The sequence below is a fragment of the Mastigoproctus giganteus genome, chromosome 8 (assembly GCF_048544385.1).
Source record: "Mastigoproctus giganteus isolate SK-2022 chromosome 8, ASM4854438v1, whole genome shotgun sequence".
Lineage (NCBI taxonomy): Eukaryota > Metazoa > Arthropoda > Arachnida > Uropygi > Thelyphonidae > Mastigoproctus > Mastigoproctus giganteus.
Genome location: NC_143582.1, coordinates 58,222,766 through 58,248,199, shown reverse-complemented (window position 1 = coordinate 58,248,199; position 25,434 = coordinate 58,222,766). Strand labels below are relative to the sequence as shown.

General features: G+C 36.5%; 1 protein-coding gene across 1 annotated transcript in view; it reads right to left on the bottom strand.

Moving 5' to 3' along the window:
• Positions 1-25,434, bottom strand: part of Sec63 (translocation protein Sec63) — a 237,335-nt gene that overhangs the window by 22,249 nt on the left and 189,652 nt on the right. The window contains exons 15-17 of the mRNA XM_090379377.1: positions 16,806-17,030; positions 12,174-12,428; positions 6,018-6,116 (exon numbers count right to left, since the gene is read on the bottom strand). Of these exons, the coding sequence (XP_090235503.1) occupies positions 6,018-6,116; positions 12,174-12,428; positions 16,806-17,030 (579 nt within the window). The remainder of the gene's footprint in view (positions 1-6,017; positions 6,117-12,173; positions 12,429-16,805; positions 17,031-25,434) is intronic.

Here is a 25,434-nt window from a genome sequence, read left to right as displayed (position 1 = left end):
CACAATATAGTTTAGGACATAAAATACAATTTTATGACTGATTTTTAACTAGAATAACATTTGCTTTTTAACGTGTTCAAACTATAAAGAAGCATGTCCCAATAAGAGAGCAGCTAAACCAAAGAGCTAGTTAGTAAATGAACATGGGGGGAAGCGTGTTTCATGGAGACTAGGGGCTGTTATAAAGGCTAAATGTTTCAGCAGCAAATGTTATTAGTTTCCTGTAAATAAAGGTTATTTTGCACATGGGCTGCAATACTAACACATTGCAAAGAAATATAATTTTTGAGTTAATACTACCAACAACTTGGTAGAAACTTGAAAGCAGCTTCTTTCAGGTCTGTAATACTTAATTAGATTATTAAGATGCTGGTTTACCTAATTTTGAAGCTGGCATTTATTCCATTTAACCATAAAATAATCTGATAATTTTAGCTTGAACTGATTTTTGATGTTACCAAAAAGTGGCATTTTTTTAAAAAGTTGTGCATTATTGCAGCCCATGTGTGCTGGTGCTAATTGTTTTATATAAAAATCTCCCCCCCCCACTCCTAAAAACTTTTCTTTATGCATGAATACAGACTCAAAATACTTTTCAGTTTTTCAACAACCTAAACAGGTTCATCCCTTTCTTTTTAATATTAAAATAAGTAAACAATTCTATTCTTTGCTAATTTTCTTCACATTCTTAGCCAAAGAAGGCTAGGGTGTTTCCTGACGATTTATTTCTCTCATACTTTTTTCTTCTGTGCTACTAGTGTCTTCATTTCATTTGACATCCATCTAAACCTTGAGCAAGATCTCTTAGTATAAAAAGCATAGTTGCTTCTTTGATTACTTCCTTCAATACTACCCACTCAGAATTTGTAGTTGCTAACATCATCAGTTGACCTCACTTAATATTTTAAAAGCTGTTTAACAGTTTTGCTGCTGGCTTTTCTGACTACCCTTTTGAGCCATGTCTGAAAATCATGGGATGGAGTCAATGGAGACATTTTTGGGCTTTCTTCTTACTATAACAATTATTCAATCTCTGGTGAAAGTTGCTTGACAAAAATATCCAGTTTGTCTTCTGTCAAATAGGAATAAAACATTCTAAAAGACAGGTGGTTTCTCCTCCAAGTGAATTAAAAACCTGATAATAAATAAATTTTCTGTTTGTATTCTGGGACGACCACACGGTCAGAGGAATTCACGAGATACAGAGAATACGAGAAATGCTGCATATTTGCATCATGATGCAGTGAACATTAAGTCAATTAAAGACATCTTCATGCAAGCAAAATCCCCACCCTTTTTTCCTTGACACCAGTTACACCTTTCAGTATATCTCATATCAACAAATTTTGATCATTCCTGCCTAGTGGTTTCTTTATCTAGAGATTCCTAATGAATGAAGAGTTATTTATGATAACACTGGTCAAAAAAATGGATTTTTTTTATCATAAATGAAAACACTTTTCTAAAACAGTTTTGCATGCTGATTACAAACATGTTCTCAGTTTTTTCTAGCATATGTTGTTTTCATAATACGGCTACTGCTAATATCGGTATAAGTTAATTAAGACAATTTCATTACAAAACACACAAGAATGGTTACAATTATATTTTCATTATTTTTACACTTTAAATTTGTTCTCATTGGACAATACCAGTACCAAATCTACAAAAGGTAAAATATGTTTATACAGTGAGGAGTATTTGAAAATGGGCTTTACGTGGTGTGGTTATGAGGGCAGTCCTATGGCTTTGTGTTTAGTTTGTGGAGAAAAACTGGCTAATGCAAAAATGGTACCCAATAAATTGACATTTTTCTAATAAACACAACCATTTAACAAGAAAAACTGAATTATTTCAAAGGTATGCTGAAACACAGAACAACAGAGTTATTTATTAAGAAGTTTAAGATTTCAGTTAAAGCTCAAGAAGCAAGTTATGTAGTAGCTGAGATGATCACAAAAAACAAGCCACCCCACTCCACTGGCGAGAAAATCACAATTCCAGCATGCAGTGCCATAGTGAAAACTGTTTGGCCATAAATATAAAACTGAAATTAAGAGTATTCCTTTGGCTGACAACGTAATCATCACATGTGCCAAGAAACTCTTGGATAGCAACCAGACCCTTGGCAGCAGGACCAAACTAACACTAGATGATATCTCCACTGCCCTCAGACTGTGCTTAACTGGTGGCACAATTATGTTCAATGACTCCATTTACCAACAGGTGCATGGCACAGCCATGGGTTCCCCAGTTAGTTCAGTCATGGCAAACATTGCGATGGAAGAATTGGAGGGTCATGCATTTACGAATGTACCAGATCCCATTGCCTGAACCATAGAACCAGAGTCGGACAATATCCTACCATGCTTATACACCCTTGTCTGACATTGAGGACATGCACTTGAAGACAACTGTCTACCGCAAACCAGTGTGTGCTGGCCAATTTACCAACTATCGATCAGCACACAGGCGCAGCCATCTTCTTGACATTGCATGGACCTTGTTAACCCGTGCCTGGACCCACTCTAGTTCTGTGGATGAGAGTTGCACCAAGATCGCTAAGATCAAGGCAGATCTTGCGAGGTGCATCTATCCCACCAGTACCCTCGACAGGTGTGACCTGAAGACACACGACCACATAGCAACCAACAGGAACATTCAGGAACCGGAACTACGAGCGCCTTTATTCCATACTACCCAAATCTATCACAGCAGGTTTCTAGAGTCCTGAAATCTCATGGGATAAAGTGCGTACAGCTCCTGTGCAAGAAATTGCAACCCCTTATCTCTAGAGTGAAAACACTGGTTCCCACCTTACTACAAAGTGGACTAGTCTACCACATTTCTTGCCATGATTGCACTAGCTGCTAGTGCAAATGTGTTTCAGAACACGAGGAGCCATCTGCTTAGCGGACATAGAACACTCTGCTATTGCCGAGCACTTCTGGTTAACCCGCACTGCGATGTCATGGTTATCGATTGGTCCCACCATTACCAGCGCCGCGTCTGGATGGAGTCGTACATCATGTGCTCTAATACTTCATTCAACAGAAGCAGTGGATGTCGTGTCCACCCTATTATCGAAGCAACCATTCTCACGAGTGACAAACGTTGGCAACGTTCGCATACGTCACAACCACAGGCTTCAACATCAAACAGTTAACTATTACATCACGCAGTTCACTATACGTGGCTAGCACTACACACCCTTATGTTCTATGTTCCTAAACTGTCAGTTTCACTGACGAAGGTTACCATAACAACCGAAAGCTATTTGTACTGTATGTATTTAATATATGTGTTTTACAATTTAATATTAAACTTGTCATTTATTTATTCTGTCTTCCGTTTTGCTCTGTGCTATGTAATAACTTACCATAACAATAGTCTTCTCCAGTGGTGAAGCGTTACTTATTTGAGGTAGTGCAATATCATGGCAACTCATTGTGAAGGTATTCACAATATGAGATATACTTAAATGATGCCAATTATGTACTACTTTAGTAGGTTGCTGTGTATTAAAATGATGCAATAGCACTAACTTCTATGTCAGAAATCTTATGCTTATTCTTTGCCGAGAATCCAGTTACATTCACATTACAAAAGTAACAATCACCACCATGGTCTTTTGGCTCCCTTTATATCATGGTTATAGCAAGTGTCATTGATTTTTTTCCTTTTATTCAACCAGTCACATAATCCTTTTGTGCAAGCAGTAACTACAAATAATGTGGTGTCCACACCTTATTCTGGTCCTAGAGGATAGCCAAAGTGTAACCGGTAGATTTTCTGAATATCCATCATGATAAATGTCGACAAATGTGTGTCGGCAATTCATTGGATCTTACTCAAATTTTTAATCATGAAATAACAAAGATATAAAGATATAGGTATATTCAAAGAGTTATATAAATATGAATGTATAAACAATAATAATAAATAAATAATAATTGTATTCATGTATGTTGATTGAAAAAGGTAAGTGGTATAATCATGTTAATTTAATTCTCATTGCAAAAACTAGATATGCTAGACAAAGTGGAAAATAGATTCAAAATCAAGTATACATAGTCTTTCTGATTAAAACTAACTTGTTAACCTGAAATAATGAGATCAAGAGCTTTGCTTTCTTTTATTGCCTCTCTAAAACAGTGGTCTAGAAAATGGTCATCTAATACCAGAAATATTCTGCTACCATGTAAGTGACCAATCCATTTACATTCAATACCTCAAAACTAAAATTCTGTATTATAAGACATTCTGATTTACTGACTCAATTTGTCTGTATAGCTGTTCAATATAACTCCTACTCTCATTTTTTGCTTTCCCTGAGCTTATGTCACCAAACTGAACTCAACATTACACTAGTTGTTTCCACATCAATTAGGTGCACTGCCTTAAATTTCTAATTCTGTCTGTCCTTTCTGTACACATTGCACTCACCATATTCAAATTCAGCACCCAATATGACTGAACGCAGAAACCATGTTTCTGATATCCTCATAATGTCTGCATTTGATGACAACAAAAACTTAAAAAAAAAACAAAAAAAACTTCAAATTCATTTAATATATGTCTATCTTCAGTATACATTGTACCTGTTTTTGCTCTTAGTTAGGTTTACTAAGTTCAAAATGGAAACTGCTAAAAAAAGCTACAGCTTCTTGAAAGATTCAAAAGTGGGGAATATGCCTTGTAAGATCACCAATCACTATACCTTTCATCCTCCCCAGATACACTTGTTTTTTTGGGGAAAATTGTTTTCATGAAGCACTTTTTTTTGATTAAATATGGACTAATCATCTCATTAATCCAGGTACAAAGCATTGTTTTAATTTATTTCCATTAATTTTATTTTATTGCTGAGATTATACTGAAGTACAGTATATATTAATTTATAAAAGTATATATATTCATAGCTAAATTTTAGGTCAAATCTGTTTATTTGCACTTGTTCCGGAACTTAGGTTGGGGGCATGAAATTTATGAAAAATTTTAAGGAGACTCAAGGTATAAAAAGTTTGGGAAACTCTGCCCTATACTATTAAATCCTCAGATTTCCTATTCTTAAAATATTATTAGTCAACAATATCCCTTTTCTGTCACTTATACTTTGTGCACAATATATTTCCCATTTCTTTTACAATAGCCATTAACAGCAGCTGCTTCCTATTGAAACAATTTCCCACCATGGAGATTCTGTTGTGTTGTGCTGTTTTGTTTGATGGACAAGTGTAGGCTCAAGCATTGCACTGTGCAACTGAGTGAATTTATTGTTCAATGAATGGGTTCCTCATTTAATTCCCTTAAGGACATTAACCCAGTTTTTCAAGCATTCATTTGCCTATCAGAATGCTGAATTTGTGCTAATCTCTCTTCACATTCTACATCAAAAACAAACAAAGAAATCATCCTCTCCTCCTCTAGTTGTAATATAACAGATGGATATTTACAAACATGCTATATGTACTGCATATCACAAAAACTTGATTTAGAGAATCAAGTCTGTACAGTTTATAGACTTGGTGTTCCTGATGAAATGGGGGGTGTTGCAGCTGAAATCCATCTTTATATATTTTTTAGAGAATTTGTTTGGATTTTCATTTTATTTTTATAAATTTTTGCATTCTTCGAATGCACTCACTGCATAGTCTCAACAAGTTTGTCTTTTCATCAGCACTTTCCAAAATATTCTTTCAAACTCAATGCAGTACAAGGTAAACTATAAGTAATAAGCACCTTACATCTTAAAGAAGCCTAACAGCAAAATTTATATTGTGAAACTGACCAAAAAGCACTTTCAATCACATTAGCAAATATATAAATATAGATATTTATAGGATAATAATAAATTTGCAAAATTTGTTGCAGTTTATTTGCAAAATATTGCAAAAAAAAACTGCAACAAAATGAAATTTATTTTGTAAGAACTGTTACCTTATATAATACACGTTTATATCACAAAAAACTTAGTTAATATTAAGTAATATAAACTAAAATAACCGTAAAATTACCTCTTCTCTTTCCACCAAATTTGTGACAAGGTATGGAACGGTAATGAGTGCATGCCGTTTTTTGTCTGCTAAATAAACCCACCAGTATTCTTGTTTATCCTACAAGTATTATAAAATTTCAGTAAATACAATGAAAAATTTTAGCTTCAAAACTCATTTCATTTAACAATTTTTAATATTACTTTACAGTATTTTGCAAAGACAAAGCATTATGAACTTTGTGATAATTATCATCAGTAAAAAATTAAATGTAAATTTCACATAATTCCTTTTACTATCAAAGCATTATTTTTACACAATTACTTTTTTACAGCTGAAAATTTCTTGTTTATATAAAAATAAAAGACAATTAAAGTGCCTATAAACTTTTTTTTATTTTTATAAATTAATACTGTACTGTCCAAATAGCAGTGGCATTAGCATTAGTAGAGGCATACGATGCAAGAAAGCAAGCTTATGCAGCATCAGCCAAAAAAAAAAAAAAAACGCTCCGATTTCACCCCTCTGTTCGTTCCAAATACCTGTTCAGCTCAGCCTTAAATTTATTTAGACTATCAACTTCCACAACAAAAGATGGAAGTCTGTTCCACCAATCAACTACCCACTGGCTAAAGGCAAACTTCAGCACATCTATCCTACAACTGTCTTTCCTCAATTTGAATTTATGCCCTCTCAGGTGATTATTCTAAGCAAGAGGAAGAATCTCATCAGCATTGAGCATGCTCAAACCATTGAAGGCTTTATACACCTCAGTCAGATCACCTCACAGGTGCCTAGCCTCCAAACACTGTAATCTGCAAAACTTAAGCCTTTCTTCGTAAGAGCAACCCTTTGTTCTATTCACTAATCTTGTTGCCCTTCTCTGTACTCGTTCCAACAGCTCTACATCCTTCTTAAAATAAGGCCTCCAGACCTATATACAGTACTCAAGGTGTGGCCTGATCATCACCTTATACAAGGGGATAATCATCTCCTTATCCCTGCTAGAAAAATTCCTGTATATCATGGACAAGACACCATGAGCTACTCTTGCAGCCCGTCTGCACTGTTCAGAAAACTTCATATCTGCCTGCACAATTACCCCCAGATCCTTTTCATTCTCTACCACTGTCAGTGTAGTACCACAGAGTTGATACGTTACTGCTTCCCATATGTAGTACTTTACACTTGTCAATGTTAAACTTCATTTGCCACCTCTCAGCCCATCTGCTCAACTTTTCTAGATCCTGTTGCAGTAGCATACTGCCATTACTGTCATTAACAACACTGCCAACTTTTGTATCGTCTGCAAACTTGGACATTAAGCCTGATATACCATCATCAATATCATTTATAAATACAGAAAACAACAATGGACCCAACACTGAACCCTGAGGGACTCCACTAATAATATTACTCCACAAAGAGCAGTGTCCATTGATTACCACTCTGTCTTCTCCCACTCAACCATCCCTTTATCCATAACAGCAATTTGCCTCCAATGCTACACTGCTCTAATTTGTGCAGCAGTCTTCCATGTGCAACAGTATCAAAAGCCTTTCCAAGATCCAAATATATAATATCAAAGTTATTCCCTTCATCCAGTTGCTTTGTGACCACCTCATAGTATCCATTCAAATTGGTCAGAGAAGACTTCCCCTTAACAAACCCATGCTGTGTCCGAGCTATAACTGAAGTCTCGTCTAGATGTTCCTGCAGTGCTTCTTTAACCAGTGCCTCCATTACTTTCCCTGGAACAGAAGTTAAACTAACAGGTCTATAATTACTTGTGTCGTCCTTTGATCCTCCTTTGTGAATTGGGATCACATTTGCACACCTCCAGTCCATGGGTACCTCCCCTGAGTCCAATAAAATCAGCAACAGAGAATTCACACTATTTAATCATTTATTGCTATTTCATAAGTACTTTACTCATTTTAAATAGGAACCCTATCATGCAAACAGCCAGAAGAATAAACAATTCTTCTGGGGGAAGGGGAGGGAGAATTCCATTAGGATATAAAAGAAATGGGAAAAAATACCAAGAGGGATGGAATGTCAATATGATGGTTGGGTACTGCTGGATGCTTAAAAGAGGAACAGCCACCAAAACTAGATGCCTAAGGAAGTCAAAAGGACACAAGTTTAACTCAGTCTAGGGTAAAATAAATTCAGTTTGCAGCCATCTATGCTTGACAGGAAAATGCAGCCTTTGATATTTCTGTTTTTATATAAATATAACCTATTCACAAAAACCTCTGATGTGGCAGAACAAATTTCAAGTAACTTTCAGAATTTCTATTAAAAATGTAGTTCGGATTTTTTATCACCAGAAAACTTTTCTTAAAATGCAGACCAGTCCAATGCAAGTTAGGAGTTGAAAATAAGTAATTCATTTTCCTTGGAAAATAAATCTTTAATTACATTAGTTTTTAATAAACTGTAAGTTCTATTATTAATCTTTATTGTTAATGTTCTTTATTGTTAATGTTTATAAAACAAGAGAGGGTATCAATCCCTCAGTATATCATATGCATTGCACTGAAGGTGCCTCCGTAGCCAGGTGGGAAGGAGCAGCAGTGCGTAGCACACGCTTCTTGATTAGACCGGGGTTCGAGCCCGTCACCACCAAATACGGAGGATGCGGAAAGGTCAGGAAATGACCACCGCATATCCCGGAGCAATATGGCCTTAGTTGCTAATGCTCCTAAAAAAAAAAAAAAAAGCATTGTACTGAAAATGAAAATCTGCAATATAAAGTGGTGTACCCCCCAATAGCTAACTAACAAGTTACAGCAAACTATTCTCAGGTGTTTTTCACTGCTGCATTCTTTAATGAAATTAAGGGAAAAAAAATTTTTTCTTGCAAACTCTATGGCAACAACTAGTATGAACAGTGAGACAGAGGAGCCAAATCAAATCAAAAAAACAGATTCTCTATCATAAATCCAAAGAGTTATTAGCTATGAATTGATCAGTGGTTTGTGCAAGAACTCCCAAATTGCTTACACAGCTTGTGTTAGCAAGATCAGTTAGCACTGTATTATGACAAGCAATGCTAGAGGAGAGAAACATTACTGTGCTTTTGCATGTATTGCAAGTATTAAACAGCAAATAATATTCCAAAATATAGATACTCTTTCTTTGGAAAGCGTATCTATATTCTGGAAAGAGTATAATTATAAATACCTTTCTTTAGAAAGGTATTTATAATTATACATAATAAATGGCATAGTATTTGTTTTAATGTACAGCTTACATACCTCCAGCTGCATAACTATTATGAAAAAAGAAATTGAAAGATTTCACATTCCTTACTGTGAATTCCTTACGACAGGTTCATAAAGTGTGAAGTGCCTGCCCTGAAGGGCACACTTTTTCTTCTTCTTATTATTATTTTATTATTTTGGGGGGGGGGGGGGGGCACTTTTTTTTTTTTTTTTTTTTTTAATCCTCCAATGCAAAAATATTTTTTTCTCTGAAGTGCATTCCTTTTTCTCTCAAATTGAGCGAAGACTTCAAGATGCACTACATCTGCATTGGGAAATTGTGCATTTTGTACCATTAGCAATCAGCATATTTATTTTTTCAGTGGTGTAAACAAAATGAAATACATGCACACTTGTAACGCAAGTTACAGTTATGTGAATTCTTTATAATTCAACACATAATTCTTGGTGAAGAATATTAATGTAAAATTTAAAGGTGCCACATACTGTATAACAATACTATATACAGTCAGTCCTCGTATAACACGTGTTTACACTACACGAATTCGATCATACTATTTATAAATAGGGGAATGATATCTTATATAACACGAACCGAATTCGGTTATGCCTGATTCGCCTTTGTATTTACAAGAAATGGCAGTCGAACGCGGAATCACCCCAACCGAACGCAACACGATAGGAATGAAGAGAAGATTCTGAAAATGTATTTATGTGTTTTATATCAGTGAAGGGGAAACACATTTTACCATAATAACCTAAAAACCAACACAATTCCAGCTATCAGTATAATCGCAAATGCAATTAGATCGAGTTTACTACCAGTTTATAACAGATTCCACTGCAGAAACGCAACTGGAAATTGTTTTTATTGTTTTATGGTAGTAACCCCTAGAAATATGCTTTAGTAAAATGTGAGGTATTAATCTCTACCTTTACAGTGTTGTTTATTCAGTTGCTACACGCGCGCAGCTTTGTTTATGTGTATCAAGCGGCCTCCTCATTTTGTAATTGTGCTTTATTCCCTAAAAATGAGTAAAATACTTAAAAGGTGTGAAAAGGAAGCGTCCTGGTGAAGACACTGCAGATTCAGAGAGAAAAAGAAAAGCGATATCGATAAACAGAGGCAGACTGGATCAAAAATTCTTACCCGGGAAAATTTGTAGTGGCCTCATACTAGCATTTATGGCCAAAATCACATCGGCCTCCGGCCCACCGGGGTTTCCCCGGTAAGGCTTATGGCCAGTCCGCCTCTGTTGATAGAGAAAAAATACAAAATTGTGAAATGCTTTGAGCGAAATGAAAGACCACGTGATATTGCACGTGCTACAGACTAATTTATGGTAGTAACGGCGTTGCCTCATTAGCACGTGCTAATGAGGCAACGCCGAGAATTACAAAGAATGCAGAGAAAATAAAAAACTTTGATAGCAGGAACAACTCAAAGTGTAATTAAAATCCATTAGATTAAGACACAAAGAATTGGAAGAGATGGAATGTCTGTCATCTGTTTGGATAGAAAATCAAACAAAAAAACAAGTTTGCTTACGATAGAAGCAAAAGCATTAGCAATATTTTATTACGTAATAGTCATAATAAAATATGCATTTTATTACGATTATCTATTGTGTTTGGTAATGTTTTGTGCGTTCAATCTTGGGTGGCCGGCACCTAACCCTATTTTTCCCATAGGGCCTGTTGTTTATATTGCACAAGGGTTTCTAGGAACACAACTATCGTGCTATACGAGGACTGACTGTACAGCATACTAGCAAATTTTTGTTGCAGCTCTGTTCAATTTCACTATAAAAATTATTTCCAGTATTTAGTTTTGGCACTCTTTTCAAATTAGTTGTTGTTGTTATTTGGTTTTTAGGAGCATTAGCAACTAAGGCCATATTGCTCCGGGATATGCGTTGGTCATTCCTTGACCTTTCCGCATCTTCCGTATTTGGTGGTGACGGGCTCGAACCCCGGTCTAATCAAGAAGCGTGTGCTACGCACTGCTGCTCCTTCCCACCTGGCTACGGAGGCACCTTCAAATTAGTCAAGCTATTTACAAGTCTCAGAACAATTTAGACTTCAACTGTCATGGTACATGTATTTCAACTAATCCATACTAAAACGCATATAAAACGCTTATTGTTGGTCAGGGAATGGTAGCAACTTTGAAATATGTCACATTCTTAATAATCTGATATCACAATAATTAGGATATAATGTAATAAGAAGGCTAAAGGATGAAAAATATTTATGCTGAAGGGTACCCATTCAAAAGTCCCCCCCCCCCCCCCCACACACACACAGAGGGAGGGAGAGGGACAGAGAGAGAGAGATCACAAAGCAAGAATCAACAATAAAGAGAAATGCAAATGTCTCAGTAGCTAAACTGGTTATCATGTGCAATACTCAATTGCCACAACTGCAAACATTTCTCTCTCCTCACCATCTGGTACTAAGTCACAGTTAATGACACATTTTATGTACAATTCTTTTTTCCTCAAGGATAAGGGCACCTGATGTAGATAATAAAGGTAACATCTTATCCCTTGATATCTAATAAGCATGGATCTGTACCAACTCTACTTATCATTTTGCTGCTTATGTGGCCGTGTTCAGCCTACTGGCTATTTCACTGAAACAGGTACACACACATGGAATGCATGTTGAACCAACATGAAGAATAGTATGCCAATTAGCATATCCAGTTTCACTGAGTGTGTCTATGATAGCACCTAATGACCACACAAATGTGGACAATGGCATCCACTATACCAGTTGATACCTGTCTATAATGAAACGACCACCTAGCAATTAATGTCCCATATTTTTATAACTTTCAAGTCTGAAGACAACTGTGCAGTTCTAAAATGTGCATCATGAAGTTACACAATGTAAGGTAAATAATATCCCATTATATTACCCTTAGAAACAAAAAAAAACTTACATCAGGAAAAAATGGACAATGGACACTATGAGATTTTTTAGATTTTGTCTCCAAAACTTTCTCCTTTTTGGCCATTTTTTGTTGAAATTTCTCCCATTCTTCATCTTCCTCCTCATTTCCATTCTTCTGTTGTTGACTCCTGTCCTCACTCAAATCATCATGATCCCCAGAACCAGAATGGCTGCTTCCAGCTTCTGATTCAGAATCAGATTCTGCACTTTCATCTGACTCTTTGGTTGTTTTTAGTTTTTCGTCCTGCAAAGACAAAAAAATTAAAAAAAGAAAGAAGTGAGAATCAAACATTTAAAGTTTCATAAATCATTATAAAGTAAAATTTAGTTTAGCCTTAATATCAACCATGAATTTAATATGTATATTATATGGAATACAACCATGAATAAAGAAATTAAGAATTAATTTTGTTGTTCAAATTTGTAACAAAGATAAAAAAATAAGCAATTATACATTTTTCTATATTAACACTTCTGCATTATATGATTATTACCATTTCTTTATGATAACTATAAGCAAATATATAATAAATACTTTAATTCTTACCACTAATGGGATGAGACTTTAAAAAGTCTGAGTATGAAAAGTTGATGGCAAAGAGAGCTAAAAATGGGTAAAAAAAAGTTCTACTTATGAGTACAAAAAAAAAAAAAAGCGGAGAGTATATTTGATGAAAGAGGTGAAAAAATTTACAATTCAGCTGAAATGGCAGCCAGGCTGAATAGGTAATGTGCAAGGATTCTGAACACTGAAAAACAACCACAGTAGTAACACGGGGAAACAGTGAAGTTCATAATGATATCAGAAAAGTGCCTATATGAAAAGCTGCTGATGCTGAAAGAGTGTTAACTCCAGTGGCTTATGGTGTACATCCAGTTAGAGTGAAAAAGGTCACAAGTGAGTGCAATCCAACCATTAGTAAGGTTAATGAGATCATCAGATTCAGGGCTTATTCCTTTTTGGCCTGTGAAAGTCTCAACATCTCTTATATCCAAAACGATGTGCAATTATACAAGTGAGTTAGCATTAGCATTAGTAGAGGCATTTGATGCAAGAAAGCAAGCTTATGCAGCATCAGCCAAAAAAAAAGAAAAAAAAAAAAAACCCACTTCCACTTCACCCCTCTGTTCGTTCAAAATACCTGTCCAGCTGAGACTTACACTTATTTAGGCTATCAACCTCCACCACAAGGGATGGAAGTCTGTTCCACCAACCAACCACCCGCTGGCTAAAGGCAAATTTCCGCACGTCTATCCTACATCTGTCTTTCCTCAATTTGAATTTATGCCCTCTCAGGTGATTTTTCTGAGCTTGAGGAAGAATCCCATCAGCATTGAGCATGCTTAAACCATTCAAGGCTTTATACACCTCTATCAGATCACCTCGCTGGTGCCTAGTCTCCAGACACTGTAATTTGCAAAACTTAAGCCTTTCTTCGTAAGAGCACCCCTTTGTTCCATTCACTAATCTTGTTGCCCTTCTCTGTACTCGTTCCAGCAGCTCTACATCCTTCTTGATATGAGGCCTCCAGACCTGTATACAGTACTCTAGGTGTGGAGTGACCATTGCCTTATACAAGGGAATAATCACCTCCTTATCCCTGCTAGAAAAATTCCTATATATCATTGACAATACACCATGAGCTACTCTTGCAGCCCGTCTGCACTGCTCAGAGAACTTCATATCTGCCTGCACAACCACCCCCAGGTCCCTTTCATTCTCTACCACTGTCAGTGTAGTACCACAGAGTTGATACGTTGCTCTGGGGTTGCTGTTTCTCATATGTAGTACTTTACATTTGTCAATGTTAAACTTCATTTGCCACCTCTCAGCCCATCTGCTCAACCTTTCCAGATGCTGTTGCAGCAGCATAGTGTCAGTAGTGTCCTTGACAACCCTGCCAACCTTTGTATCGTCTGCAAACTTGGACATTAAGCTTGATATACCATCATCAATATCATTTATAAATACAGAAAATAATAAAGGACCCAATACTGAACCCTGAGGGACTCCACTAATAACATTAGTCCACGATGAGCAGTGTCCATTGATTACCACTCTCTGTCTTCTCCCCCTCAACCACCCCTTTATCCATAGCAGCAATTTGCCTCCAATGCCACACTGCTCCAATTTGTGCAGCAGTCTTCCATGTGCAACAGTATCAAAAGCCTTTCTAAGATTCAAGTATATAATATCAAAGTTATTCCCTGCATCCAGTTCTTTTGTGACTGCATCACAGTATCCAATCAAATTGGTCAGGCAAGACTTCCCATTAACAAAACCATGCTGTGTCCGAGCTATAACTGAAGTCTTGTCTAGATGATCCTGCAGTGCTTCTTTAACCAGTGCCTCCATTAATTTTCTGGGAACAGAAGTTAAACTCACAGGTCTATAATTACTTGTGTCAGCCTTTGATCCTCCCTTGTGAATTGGGGTCACATTTGCACATCTCCAGTCCATGAGTACCTCCCCTGAGTCCAAGGAAGCTCTCATAATTATGGCTAAGGGTTTGCTTACTTCCTTTGCTGCCTCCTTTAATATAACTGGATAGATCCCATCCACCCCAGGTGCCTTTCTTGTGTTTATCTTCAACAATTTCTCCTCCACTTTACTCTCAGTTATTACAAGATTCTCTAGCTTACTGCTAGAGTTGAATACACCTCTGGCATTCCCCTCGCTGAATAACTCCTCATGAGTGAATGTCAATGCAAAATATTCATTTAGTTTGTTAGCTACCTGAGCAGGGTCATCAACAGTTGACCCATCAATATCAAGTGGACCAATCTGATTCATCCCCTTCCTTCTAGAGTTTACATACGTAAAGAACTCTTTGCTGTTTTTCTTCGTATCCCTTGCCAAGGATCTCTCGTAATCTGCCTTCGCCTGCCTAACCTCCTTTGTAACTTGGTTACAGATCAACTTGTATCTATCATAGGCTTCTGTGTCACGTGTTAATTTGTATGTATCCCATGCATTTTTCTTCTCTGCCATATGCCTCATTAGTTCATCTGACATCCATTTAGGCCTAAACCTTGAACAATATTTCTTAGTTGGTATGTAAAGCCTAGTAGCTTCCAAGATAAGTTCTTTGAATGCTTCCCATTTTGAATTTGCTGTTGGTAACATCATCAGTTGATCCCACTGTATAGAATTTAAACACTGTCTCAGTCCATCGTAGTCGCCTTTACGAAAGCAATACCCCTTTCCTTTACCCCTAATGGTAGTTACTTCTTTGAGTAAATCCCACTTCAGAACACTGTGATCACTGCCACCTAGTGGTTCATTTATCTGCAGATTCTTAATGCATGAAGAATCACTACTGATATCAAATCAAGAGTATTACTCCCTCTAGTTGCCTCCCGAACATGCTGATGTAGAAAACAATCATCCAATAAATCCACAAAAGCCTTGCTAGTGTGTGAGTGACCAGCCCCCAAATTCCAGTCAATATCTGGGAAATTAAAATCCCCATTATAAGACTCTCTGATTTACTGGCCCACTCTATTTCTCTGTACAGTTCTTATTATACTCATCAGAGTCATTAGGCCTATAGCACACTCCTACTCTCAATTTTGATCTCCCAATGCTTATGTCACACCAAACTGACTCGACACTGCACTGTGCAGCGATGTCGACTGGCTTCACTTCCTTGGATTTTATGTGTTTCTTAACTAATAGCATAACCCCTCCTCCCTTCCTATCCTGTCTATCCTTTCTGTAGACATTGTACTCCCCAAATTCCAGTTCTGCATTCCTTATATCTGTGAGACACCACGTCTCTGAAATCCCAACAATATCTGCCTTTGATGTTTTGAGCAATACCTCAAATTCATCAAATTTATTTACTAAACTCCTAGCAATGGTGTACACGCAAGTATACATGCACCTGCTCTTCCTCTTTGCCACCCTAACACAACCCATGTGTTCACTTGTACCCTCATGATTCCCAGCAGTCTCTGAAATATCCTTTTGATAGACAAAGATATATTCTTTTGATAGACGAAGAAGCTACATGTTGAGTTTAATTGTGTTTATTTTCTAGAATTCTCAACTTTCTATAAGTAAACATGGTATTAAAAAGGAACTTTTTAAATGCCTACAGAGAAAGAGAAAAAGTAAGCAATGGAGGAGAAGGAAAAAGAAACCGAGAAAATAAAAGAAGAGGCACTGTGGTGCCTCTATTCTGTTTTAAGTTTTAATGACAAATCAAACATGCACACTCATTTGAAATTTAAAATTTATTTTAATATAGCTGCTCCTTTTCTCATTCTTCAAAAGCATTTTAAGCTTGCAGAATCAAGGGTTTTAATTGTCCATTTTTAAAGAAAAACATTTACTTGTTGAGATTTAATAAAGAAACAAAAAAAATTCCTAATAAATTAACATTTAAATTCTGTATGGTCACAAGCTTAAATTTGCCGTAAACGTTTCATTAAAGCTGATATACCAAGACAATACCACTGTATAGGTAAGGCCCTACATATACAATAGTGAACAATGGGTTATACATTTTTTTGCAACAGTCCACAAGCTGGATCTTGAAATATGTATACCAGTGTCCAAGTATGTTATCCTGTAAAGTGAAATTATAAAAATGATAATTAACAAAGGAATACTTACCTTATTATTATGAGTTATATTATTCCTATGATCTACTGAATTCTGCAGACACTGTTGCTGTTGTTGCTGCTGCTGAGTTAATTTCTTGTTTTGTGTTGATACTCCTTTGCTTCCACCTTTCCTTCTACCTTTCATTCTTTTACCTCTTTTATTCCTTTGTTTCTCCCATATTTTAGGCTTCCGTGAATGAGGAGAATTTTCATGTTGTTGCTGATTATGAGAAATCTGAAAATTTATAGAGGAAGCAATATTAAATCATAACATTACATCAACTACTTTATACACTGCACAATGTACAGAGACAGAATCATGGAAATTTTGCTTTTAACTACTGCTATAGGCACACAAATAATAGATTAAAAAAAAAAAAAAAAAAAAAAGGTGGTTTACGAGCTGTGTTTCTGTCAAAGTGGCCACACTGTAAATCGTTACATCCTCCCGCTGTGTAACCTGAACCCCCCCCCCTACCTGCATGCAAAGGGTAAATGTCATCAGTCGTTTCAGTCATTGTACAAGTTGGTTCATGTAAAGATGTGTTTCAGTTCAGTGATATGTGAAAAATGGAACGCAATTTTAAGCAAAGAGTTGTGATAAAATTTTTGGTGAAAAGTGGTGAATCGTCAATGGATATTTATGAAAGGTTGACCAGAGTTTATGGAAATGATACCATGTCAAAACCACGCATTTTCGATTGGACAAAACAGTTTTGAGAAGGACTTGAATCCGTCGAAGATGCTGAGCATTCAGGGCGTCCTTCCACGACTCGACATGACGAAAACATTGTTCGTGTGAGTGATCTTGTTCGAAGCGATAGGCAGTTAACCACAAGAATGATTGCCGAAAAACAAAACATGCTGATTAGATTAATTTTGACTGAAAATTTGTTGATGAGGAAAGTCTGTGCAAAGCTGGTACTGAAAAACTGCTCTCATGAGCAGAAAGAAATTCAGTTGCGACATTCTCAGGAGATGTTGGAAAGCATTGAAGATGTTCCAGATTTGCTTTCTCGCGTAATTACATGGGATGAAAGCTGAGTATTTGCTTACGACCCCGAAACAAAAAGGCAAAGTCAACAATGGAAGGGAGCTTCCTCGTCAATACCCAAAAAAAGCAAGAATATCAAAGTTAAAAGTGAAAACCATGTTAATTTGTTTTTTTTGATCAAAAAAGGAACTGTCCACAGAGTTTTTCCACCTAATGAAACTGTCAATCAACAATTTTACCTTCAAGTTTTGGAAAGGCTTTGCAAGTGAGTCAACCAGGTTCGACCTGAATTTGCTTTGTCATGGATTTTGCATCATGACAATGCTCTCACACATTCCACCATTGTAGTGAAGTAGTTTTTAACTTCAAAATCGATCACAATGTTGCAGCACCCTCTGTATTCTTCTGATTTGTCTCCTTGTGACTTCTTTTTATTTGCTCGACTAAAAGGAGTCAAGTCATGAAAGGAATGCATTTTCAGTCAGTTTCTGAAATTCAGAGAAATGTAACAAAGGTATTAAAACAGATACCATGGCAACTGGAGTTTAACATTGACAAATGCAAAGTACTGCATATGGGTAGCAATAACCGAAGAGAAACATACCAGATGGGTTGTACTACACTCAGGGAAGTGGAAAGTGAAAAAGACCTGGGGGTAACTGTGCAGCAAAATATGAAGTTCGCTGAGCAGTGCAGACAGGCTGCCAGGGCAGGTCATGGAGTCTTGTCAATGATATATAGGAATTTTGCTAGCAGGGACAGGGAGGTGATAATCCTGTTATACAAGGCAATGGTCAGGTCACACCTAGAATAGTAGTAGTAGTAGTGGCACATGATGCAAGAAAGCAAGTGTAGGAGCTTATGCAGCATCAGCCAAAAAAAAACAAAAAAACACACCATTCCCTCCAAATGCCTGTCCAGTTCCTCCTTAAATTTATTTAACCTATCAACTTCCACAACGACAGATGGAAGTTTGTTCCAGCAATTAACCACCTGCTGGCTAAAGGCAAATTTCCGCACATCTATTCTACATCTGTCCTTTCTTAATTTGAACTTATGTCCCCGTAGGTTCGTAATCTGAACAAGTGGAAGGATTCCATCAGAATTCAGCGTACTCAACCCATTCAAGGCCTTATAGACCTCAATCAGATCACCGCGCAGGTGCCTAGTCTCCAGCCACTGCAATTTGCAGAACTTAAGCCTCTCTTGGTAAGAGGATCCCTTCATTCCCCTCACCAATCGTGTTGCTCTTCTCTGTACACGCTCAAGCAAATCTACATCCTTCCTAAAATGAGGCCTCCAGACCTGTACGCAGTACTCAAGGCGTGGCCTGACCATTGCCTTATACAGAGGGACAATCACCTCCTTTTCCCTGCTAGCAAAAGTCCTATATATCATTGACAAAACCCCATGACCTGCCCTAGCAGCCTGTCTGCATTGCTCAGAAAACTTCATATCTGACTGCACAATTACTCCCAGGTCTTTTTCATTTTTTACCACCTTAAGTGTAGTACCACACAGTTGGTACGTTTCTCTGGGGTTACTTCTACCCATATGCAGTACTTTGCATTTGTCAAGGTTGAACTTCAGTTGCCACTTCTTAGCCCATCTGCCCAAATTATCTAGATCCTGTTGCAGTAGCACACTGCCATTACTGTCATTAACAACCCTGCCAACCTTTGTGTCATCTGCAAACTTCGACATTAAGCCTGATATACCTTCATCAATATCATTGATAAATACACAAAACAACAGTGGACCCAACACCGAACCCTGTGGGACTCCACTAATAACATTAGTCCACGAAGAGCAGCACCCATTGATTACCACCCTCTGTCTTCTCCCACTTAACCATCCTTTTATCCATTGTAGCAACTTACCCTTAATACCATTCTGCTCCAATTTGTACAGTAGTCTTCCATGCGCAACAGTGTCAAAAGCTTTCCTGAAATCCAAGTATATGATATCAAAATTATTTTTTGCATCCAGTTCCTTTGTGACCACATCATAATAACCAATCAAATTTGTCAGACAAGACTTTCCCTTAACAAACCCATGCTGTGTTTGAATTATTGCTGCAGTCTTGTCTAGATGATCCTGCAATGCATCTTTAACCAGTGACTCCATTATTTTACCCGGAACAGAAGTTAAACTAACTGGTCTGTAATTACTCGTGTCACCCTTCAATCCACCTTTGTGAATTGGGGACACATTTGCACATCTCCAGTCCGTGGGAACCTCCCCTGAGTCCAAGGATGCTCTCATAATTATGGCTAAGGGTTTGCCTTAGTTGCTTTGCCGCCTCCTTTAAAATAACTGTGTACAGGTCTGGAGGCCTCATTTTAGGAAGGATGTAGAGTTGGTAGAACGAGTACAAAGAAGGGCAACAAGATTGGTGAAGGAACTAAGGAGTGCTCTTACCAAGAAAGGCTTAAGTTCTGCAAATTGCAGCACCTGGAGAGTAGGCACCTGCGAGGTGATCTGATTGAGGTGTATAAGGCCTTGAATGGGTTGAGCAAGCTGAATGCTGATGGGATTCTTCGTCTTGCTCAGACTAAGAACCTGAGGGGGCAGTTTCAAATTGAGGAAAGATAGTTGTAGAACAGATGTGCAGAAATTTGCCTTTAGCCAGTGAGTAAGTGATTGGTGGAACAGGCTTCCATGTTTTGTTGTGGAAGCTAATAGCCTAAATAAATTTAAGGCTGAGTTGGACAGGCAGTTGGAACGAATGGAGGGATGAAATGGGATGGTTTTTTTTGTTTTTTTTCCGGCTGAGCTTGCTTTCTTGCATCGTATGCCTCTACTAATGCTAATGTTATGATCAATTGATCCTACGCTGAAATGTGTGTACAGTCTGAAGGGGACTACTTTGAAGGTGATGGCCTCACATGCATAATTTTCAAAATAAAATATTTAAATTAATTATTCTCGAAACTTTATTGTCACACCTCGTACATCACTTATGTACACACTTAATATCAGAGAAAATATCAATGAATGTACTTCAGAGATAAAATACTTTTGTACGGAAGAAATTAAAAAAAAAAAAAAAAAAAAAAAAGTTAATATTCTTCTTATTTTGTGATTTCTTATCGAGAATGATCTTAAGCAATGGACACTGATTCCACGTAAATTTTGAGCTTAAAATGAAAATTTATTGGGCATGAGAATGAATTCAGTTACACTTCAGTAACTGAATTCATACTCATGAATTCGTAGTTAATTGGGGAGTTTTTTAAGAGAAGTAATATTTCTCTTAACTTGAATTTCACGTTCCCATATGTCTTTTGCACATCTAGTCATTCTTCTTAAAAAAAATTTAAATTGAAGTACAGTAATACCCCGAAGTTACGCGATAGGTGGGTCCGACGAAAATCGCGTAAGTCGAATTCGCGTAAGTCGGGGTACAACTTTGCATATAAATACATATAAATTTTGCTTAATTGGGACCAAGGACTAACAAAAACACTAGTTTAGAAGAAAAATATTAATAAAATTGCAGTTCTTTATACATATTAATACAAAATATGTATTAAAAAAACAAATGACTTACGTTAAAAAGTTATTTCGATGTCGATGGCTTCATAAAATCTAACAAATTCGTCTGACGACACAGCACGTTCTTTTTTTCACGCAGAATTTCTTCGTAGCAAGCTAATAATTTTTTTATTCCTTGCTTTGTAGCTATAACGCGTTCTTCGTTGGAGTCTATGTTTTCTAAAATTTTTAAGCCCTTTACAATTGAGCCCTTTTCAATTTTCAACCTCTCAAGTTTGCAATTGTCATGTGCTTTTCGCCGTTGCTTCATTTAGGCCTGTAGCACGTGCAATATCACATGGTCTTTCATTTCGCTCAAAGCTTTTCACAATTTCATATTTTTTCTCTATCGACAGAGGCGGACTGGCCATAAACCTTACCGGGGAAACCTCGGTGGGCCAGTGTGATTTAGGCCATAAACCATAGTATGAGGCCACTATAAATTTTCCCGGGTAAGAATTTTTGATCCAGTCCGCCTCTGTTTATCGATAATTGCTTTTCTTTTTCTCTCTGAATCTGCAGTGTCTTCACCAGGACGCTTCCTTTTCACACCTTTTAATTAAGTATTTTACTCATTTTTAGGGAATAAAGCACAATTACAAAACGAGGAGGCACGCTTGATATGCATAAACAAAGCTGCGCGCATGTAGCAACTGAATAAACAACACCATAAAGGCAGAGATACACTATTAACACCTCACATTTCTAGGGGTTATTACCATAAAACAATAAAAATCCAGTTGCGTTTCTGCTAGTGAAATCTGTTATAAACTGGTAGTAAACTCGATCTAATTGCATTTGCGATTATACCGATAGCTGGAATTGTGTTGGTTTTTACGTTATTATGGTGAAATGTGTTTCCCCTTCACTGATATAAAAAACATAAAAGCAGCAAAGTTGAATTTTGTTCATCTTTCGCTCTCATTCTCCGCCGTCGCACCGTATATCGATAACATATGAAAAACGACCTTGAAGATAGTGGGCGGCAGCGTTGCCAAACGAAAAAATCAAGAACCGCGTAACTCCGAGTTCGCGTAAGTCGGGGTAGCATAAGTCGGGGTATTACTGTATGTCAATCTTTATCAATTCCTCACACATAATAACAAAAGTTGCCAAGTTTCACTTTTGCTTCTGTTATAACTAGTTATGCAGCTCAATGTATATAAGCCAACAAGCTATAGGTTAAAATAAGTGCTATGTTGTTTATTACATATAAGTATACCTACTGCTAAAGAACAACAGAGTACAGACACTCCTCAACTTACGTAGTTAATTGGGTTTTTTTTTTTCATGTACATAAGTGCATTTTGTACGTAGTCCAACTTCGGTCTTGTAGATACTAAATACATGTACAGTACAACTCACCAAGATTATAACCCCCCCCCCCGTTACAAATAAAAAAATGCTGTAAACATTACAGTACATACAGCCTGGTGAAGTTTGTTTTTCAGCCTCAAGTTAAATGAGGCTGAAAAAACACAATGAATAATAATGTAGAGTACAGTATTTATTCAAAAGTAATTTAATCTAATACCTGTAAACAGTACTGTATAGCATATAAACAAGGTACAATATACAAGTACAAAAGATAAGCAATCAATTACATGCACAAACTGCAACTAACACGATAAGTGCAAGTGAAATACGAAGTAAGTTTAAGAAGCTTAAAAAATAGGAATGAAGAGAAGATTCTGAAAATTTATGTTTATTTTATTATTTATTTCACATGATTAAAGGTCTCAGTGAAAGGGAAACTTGTTTCACCATAATAATGTAAAAATCCACAGAATTCCAGCTATCGGTATTATTGCAAATGCAATAAGATCAAGTTTACTACCTGTTTATAATAGATTGCACTAATAGAAAATCTCAATAAACTGTAAACTGCAATTTTTTTTTTTTTTTTTTTGTTAGTTGTTGGCGCATCGGCTTCTGTGGCCATAATGCACCTCCCAAAGTTTTTGCATTTTATTCTAATCCAAATCTGAGGATGGATTCGAACCCGCGACCTTTGGGTTGCCAGGCAGACACTTTACCCGTCTAGCTAGCCTGGTCGGCAAGGAAACTGCAAATTGTTTTTATTGTTTTGTGGTAGTGACCTCCAGAAATGTGCTTTAGAAAATATATATTTTGAGATATGACTCAAAATTGATTCTTATAACCAAACAACAATAAACAGTGTTATAGTAGGGTTTTTTAGGAGCATCAGCAACTAAGGCCATATTGCTCCATTTATACTGTCTTCCAATTGTGTGTTCTGTGTTCGATTTTCTGTTTGCTTGATGAAAAACCCGAGTTTCCAGGACAATAAATGGTGAAAGTGTAGTGCATTTTAATGGTTTAGATTGCTTTTTTTGAAATTTGATTCTATAAAACAGCTGATTCTAGTGATCATGTTGTCTCCAGTGTGAATACAGCTGGAGCCTACTTATTTCAGGGGTTATCATTGTCTCTGACTAGACCACACAGTCCTTCCTCTCATCCAGCTGCAGCATTTGTAAACATTTGGCCCATGTGGTTTTTTTTTTTTTTTTTGCATCCTTTAGTTAAGTGATTTTTCTGCTGTGCTTATTTGACATAAATTTATATAAAACTAATACCATTTCATTATAAAAACGACGAACTTTTAGAGAGATAAATAGCTTAGTCATATAGCGAAAATTTCAACTTTCAAGGTCTTCGAATGAATTACCAAAAAAACAATGTGTTACTGGGTTCACATTACGATATTTTCATGATACAATGGTGTCTCTGGAACGGATTAATATCGTAAAGCAGGGGTCCACTGTACAGCAGTTGATTTTGGCAATTCGCATTTGTGGTTCAAAACTGTTGATGTATTTTCGATATACAGTATTTTTATTAATTTTGAGAACTTTGTGCATATCTACGAGTTGTATATAAGTAGAGGTGTGCCTGTATCCATATCTTAGGATGTTATTTACTGTTTAATATTTGTAATCCATGAAAAAAAAAAAAAAAACTGAAAATTTTTCTTTTAGTGCTATCACTTATTCACCAGCATTTGTAACTCAACATGAGTTACAAATTTGATTCTGTTGCTACTCTTGCCAATTGAGCTAAGTAAGCTGGACACACACAGTTCTTGTATGGGATGATTTGCATTTTGACATCACTTTACAGCTGCACGAAGTGGAGTTAATGAAGTATAACTCCACAATATGAGAGATGCCTGATGGTGTATATGATGAATTATATATGAGAAACACCATCAGGCATCTCTCACATTGTGGAGTTATACTTCATAACTGTTTTGCCATCATTACATCACTTGGGTACCTACCCACCCACCAAAGAAGGGCCAAATAGCCATGAAACGGTGCCATCTGGGTGGTGGTATCCACTGAGAATAAGTAACAATAGTCTTCTCCTTTGGGTGAAGCGCTACTTATTCGAAGTAGTGCAATGTCATGGCAACTCGTCATGAAGGTATTCACAATATGAGATATGACTTAAATGATGCTGCTTTTGCAAATAATTTGCTAATCTAGAATTGGCTGTGTACTAATATGATGCATTTGCACTAAGTCATAAAATACAGTTAAAATATTAATTATAAAGGATCAGAGCTGTGCTCTGACCCTAACCCTGTGTTCAGGTTTAGGCTTAATTTAAAACTGAAAAGTAAATCAAATCATACACTATGTTCTATTTTTAGTTTGTCTAACTGAAAATAGAACATACCAAACTTAAAAAAAAATAACATTTTATTTTGGTTTAGTATTAAAAATTACTTGAGCAGTACAGTCATTAACTCTAATGGGGAGATACATTTTATATTTTATCATACAAATTTTATGATAAAATATATAAATATTTATTACACATTTTATCATAGATATATTAGAATTCATAAAGAAAATACATAAATTTTCTCATTGTAAATTTCAATAAGTTTTATATCAGAAAAACTTTAATATCAGAATATAATTCTGATATTTAAAATGAGAAAATTTTTATTTTTCTCATTTTTTGGCCACACGTACGGCAATTAATAACCATTTCATACAGTACAGGGACTCCACGGCTTACATAATACTCGACTTAGGAAATTCGACTTTATGTAAGTTTTTGCCAGCTGGTGTAA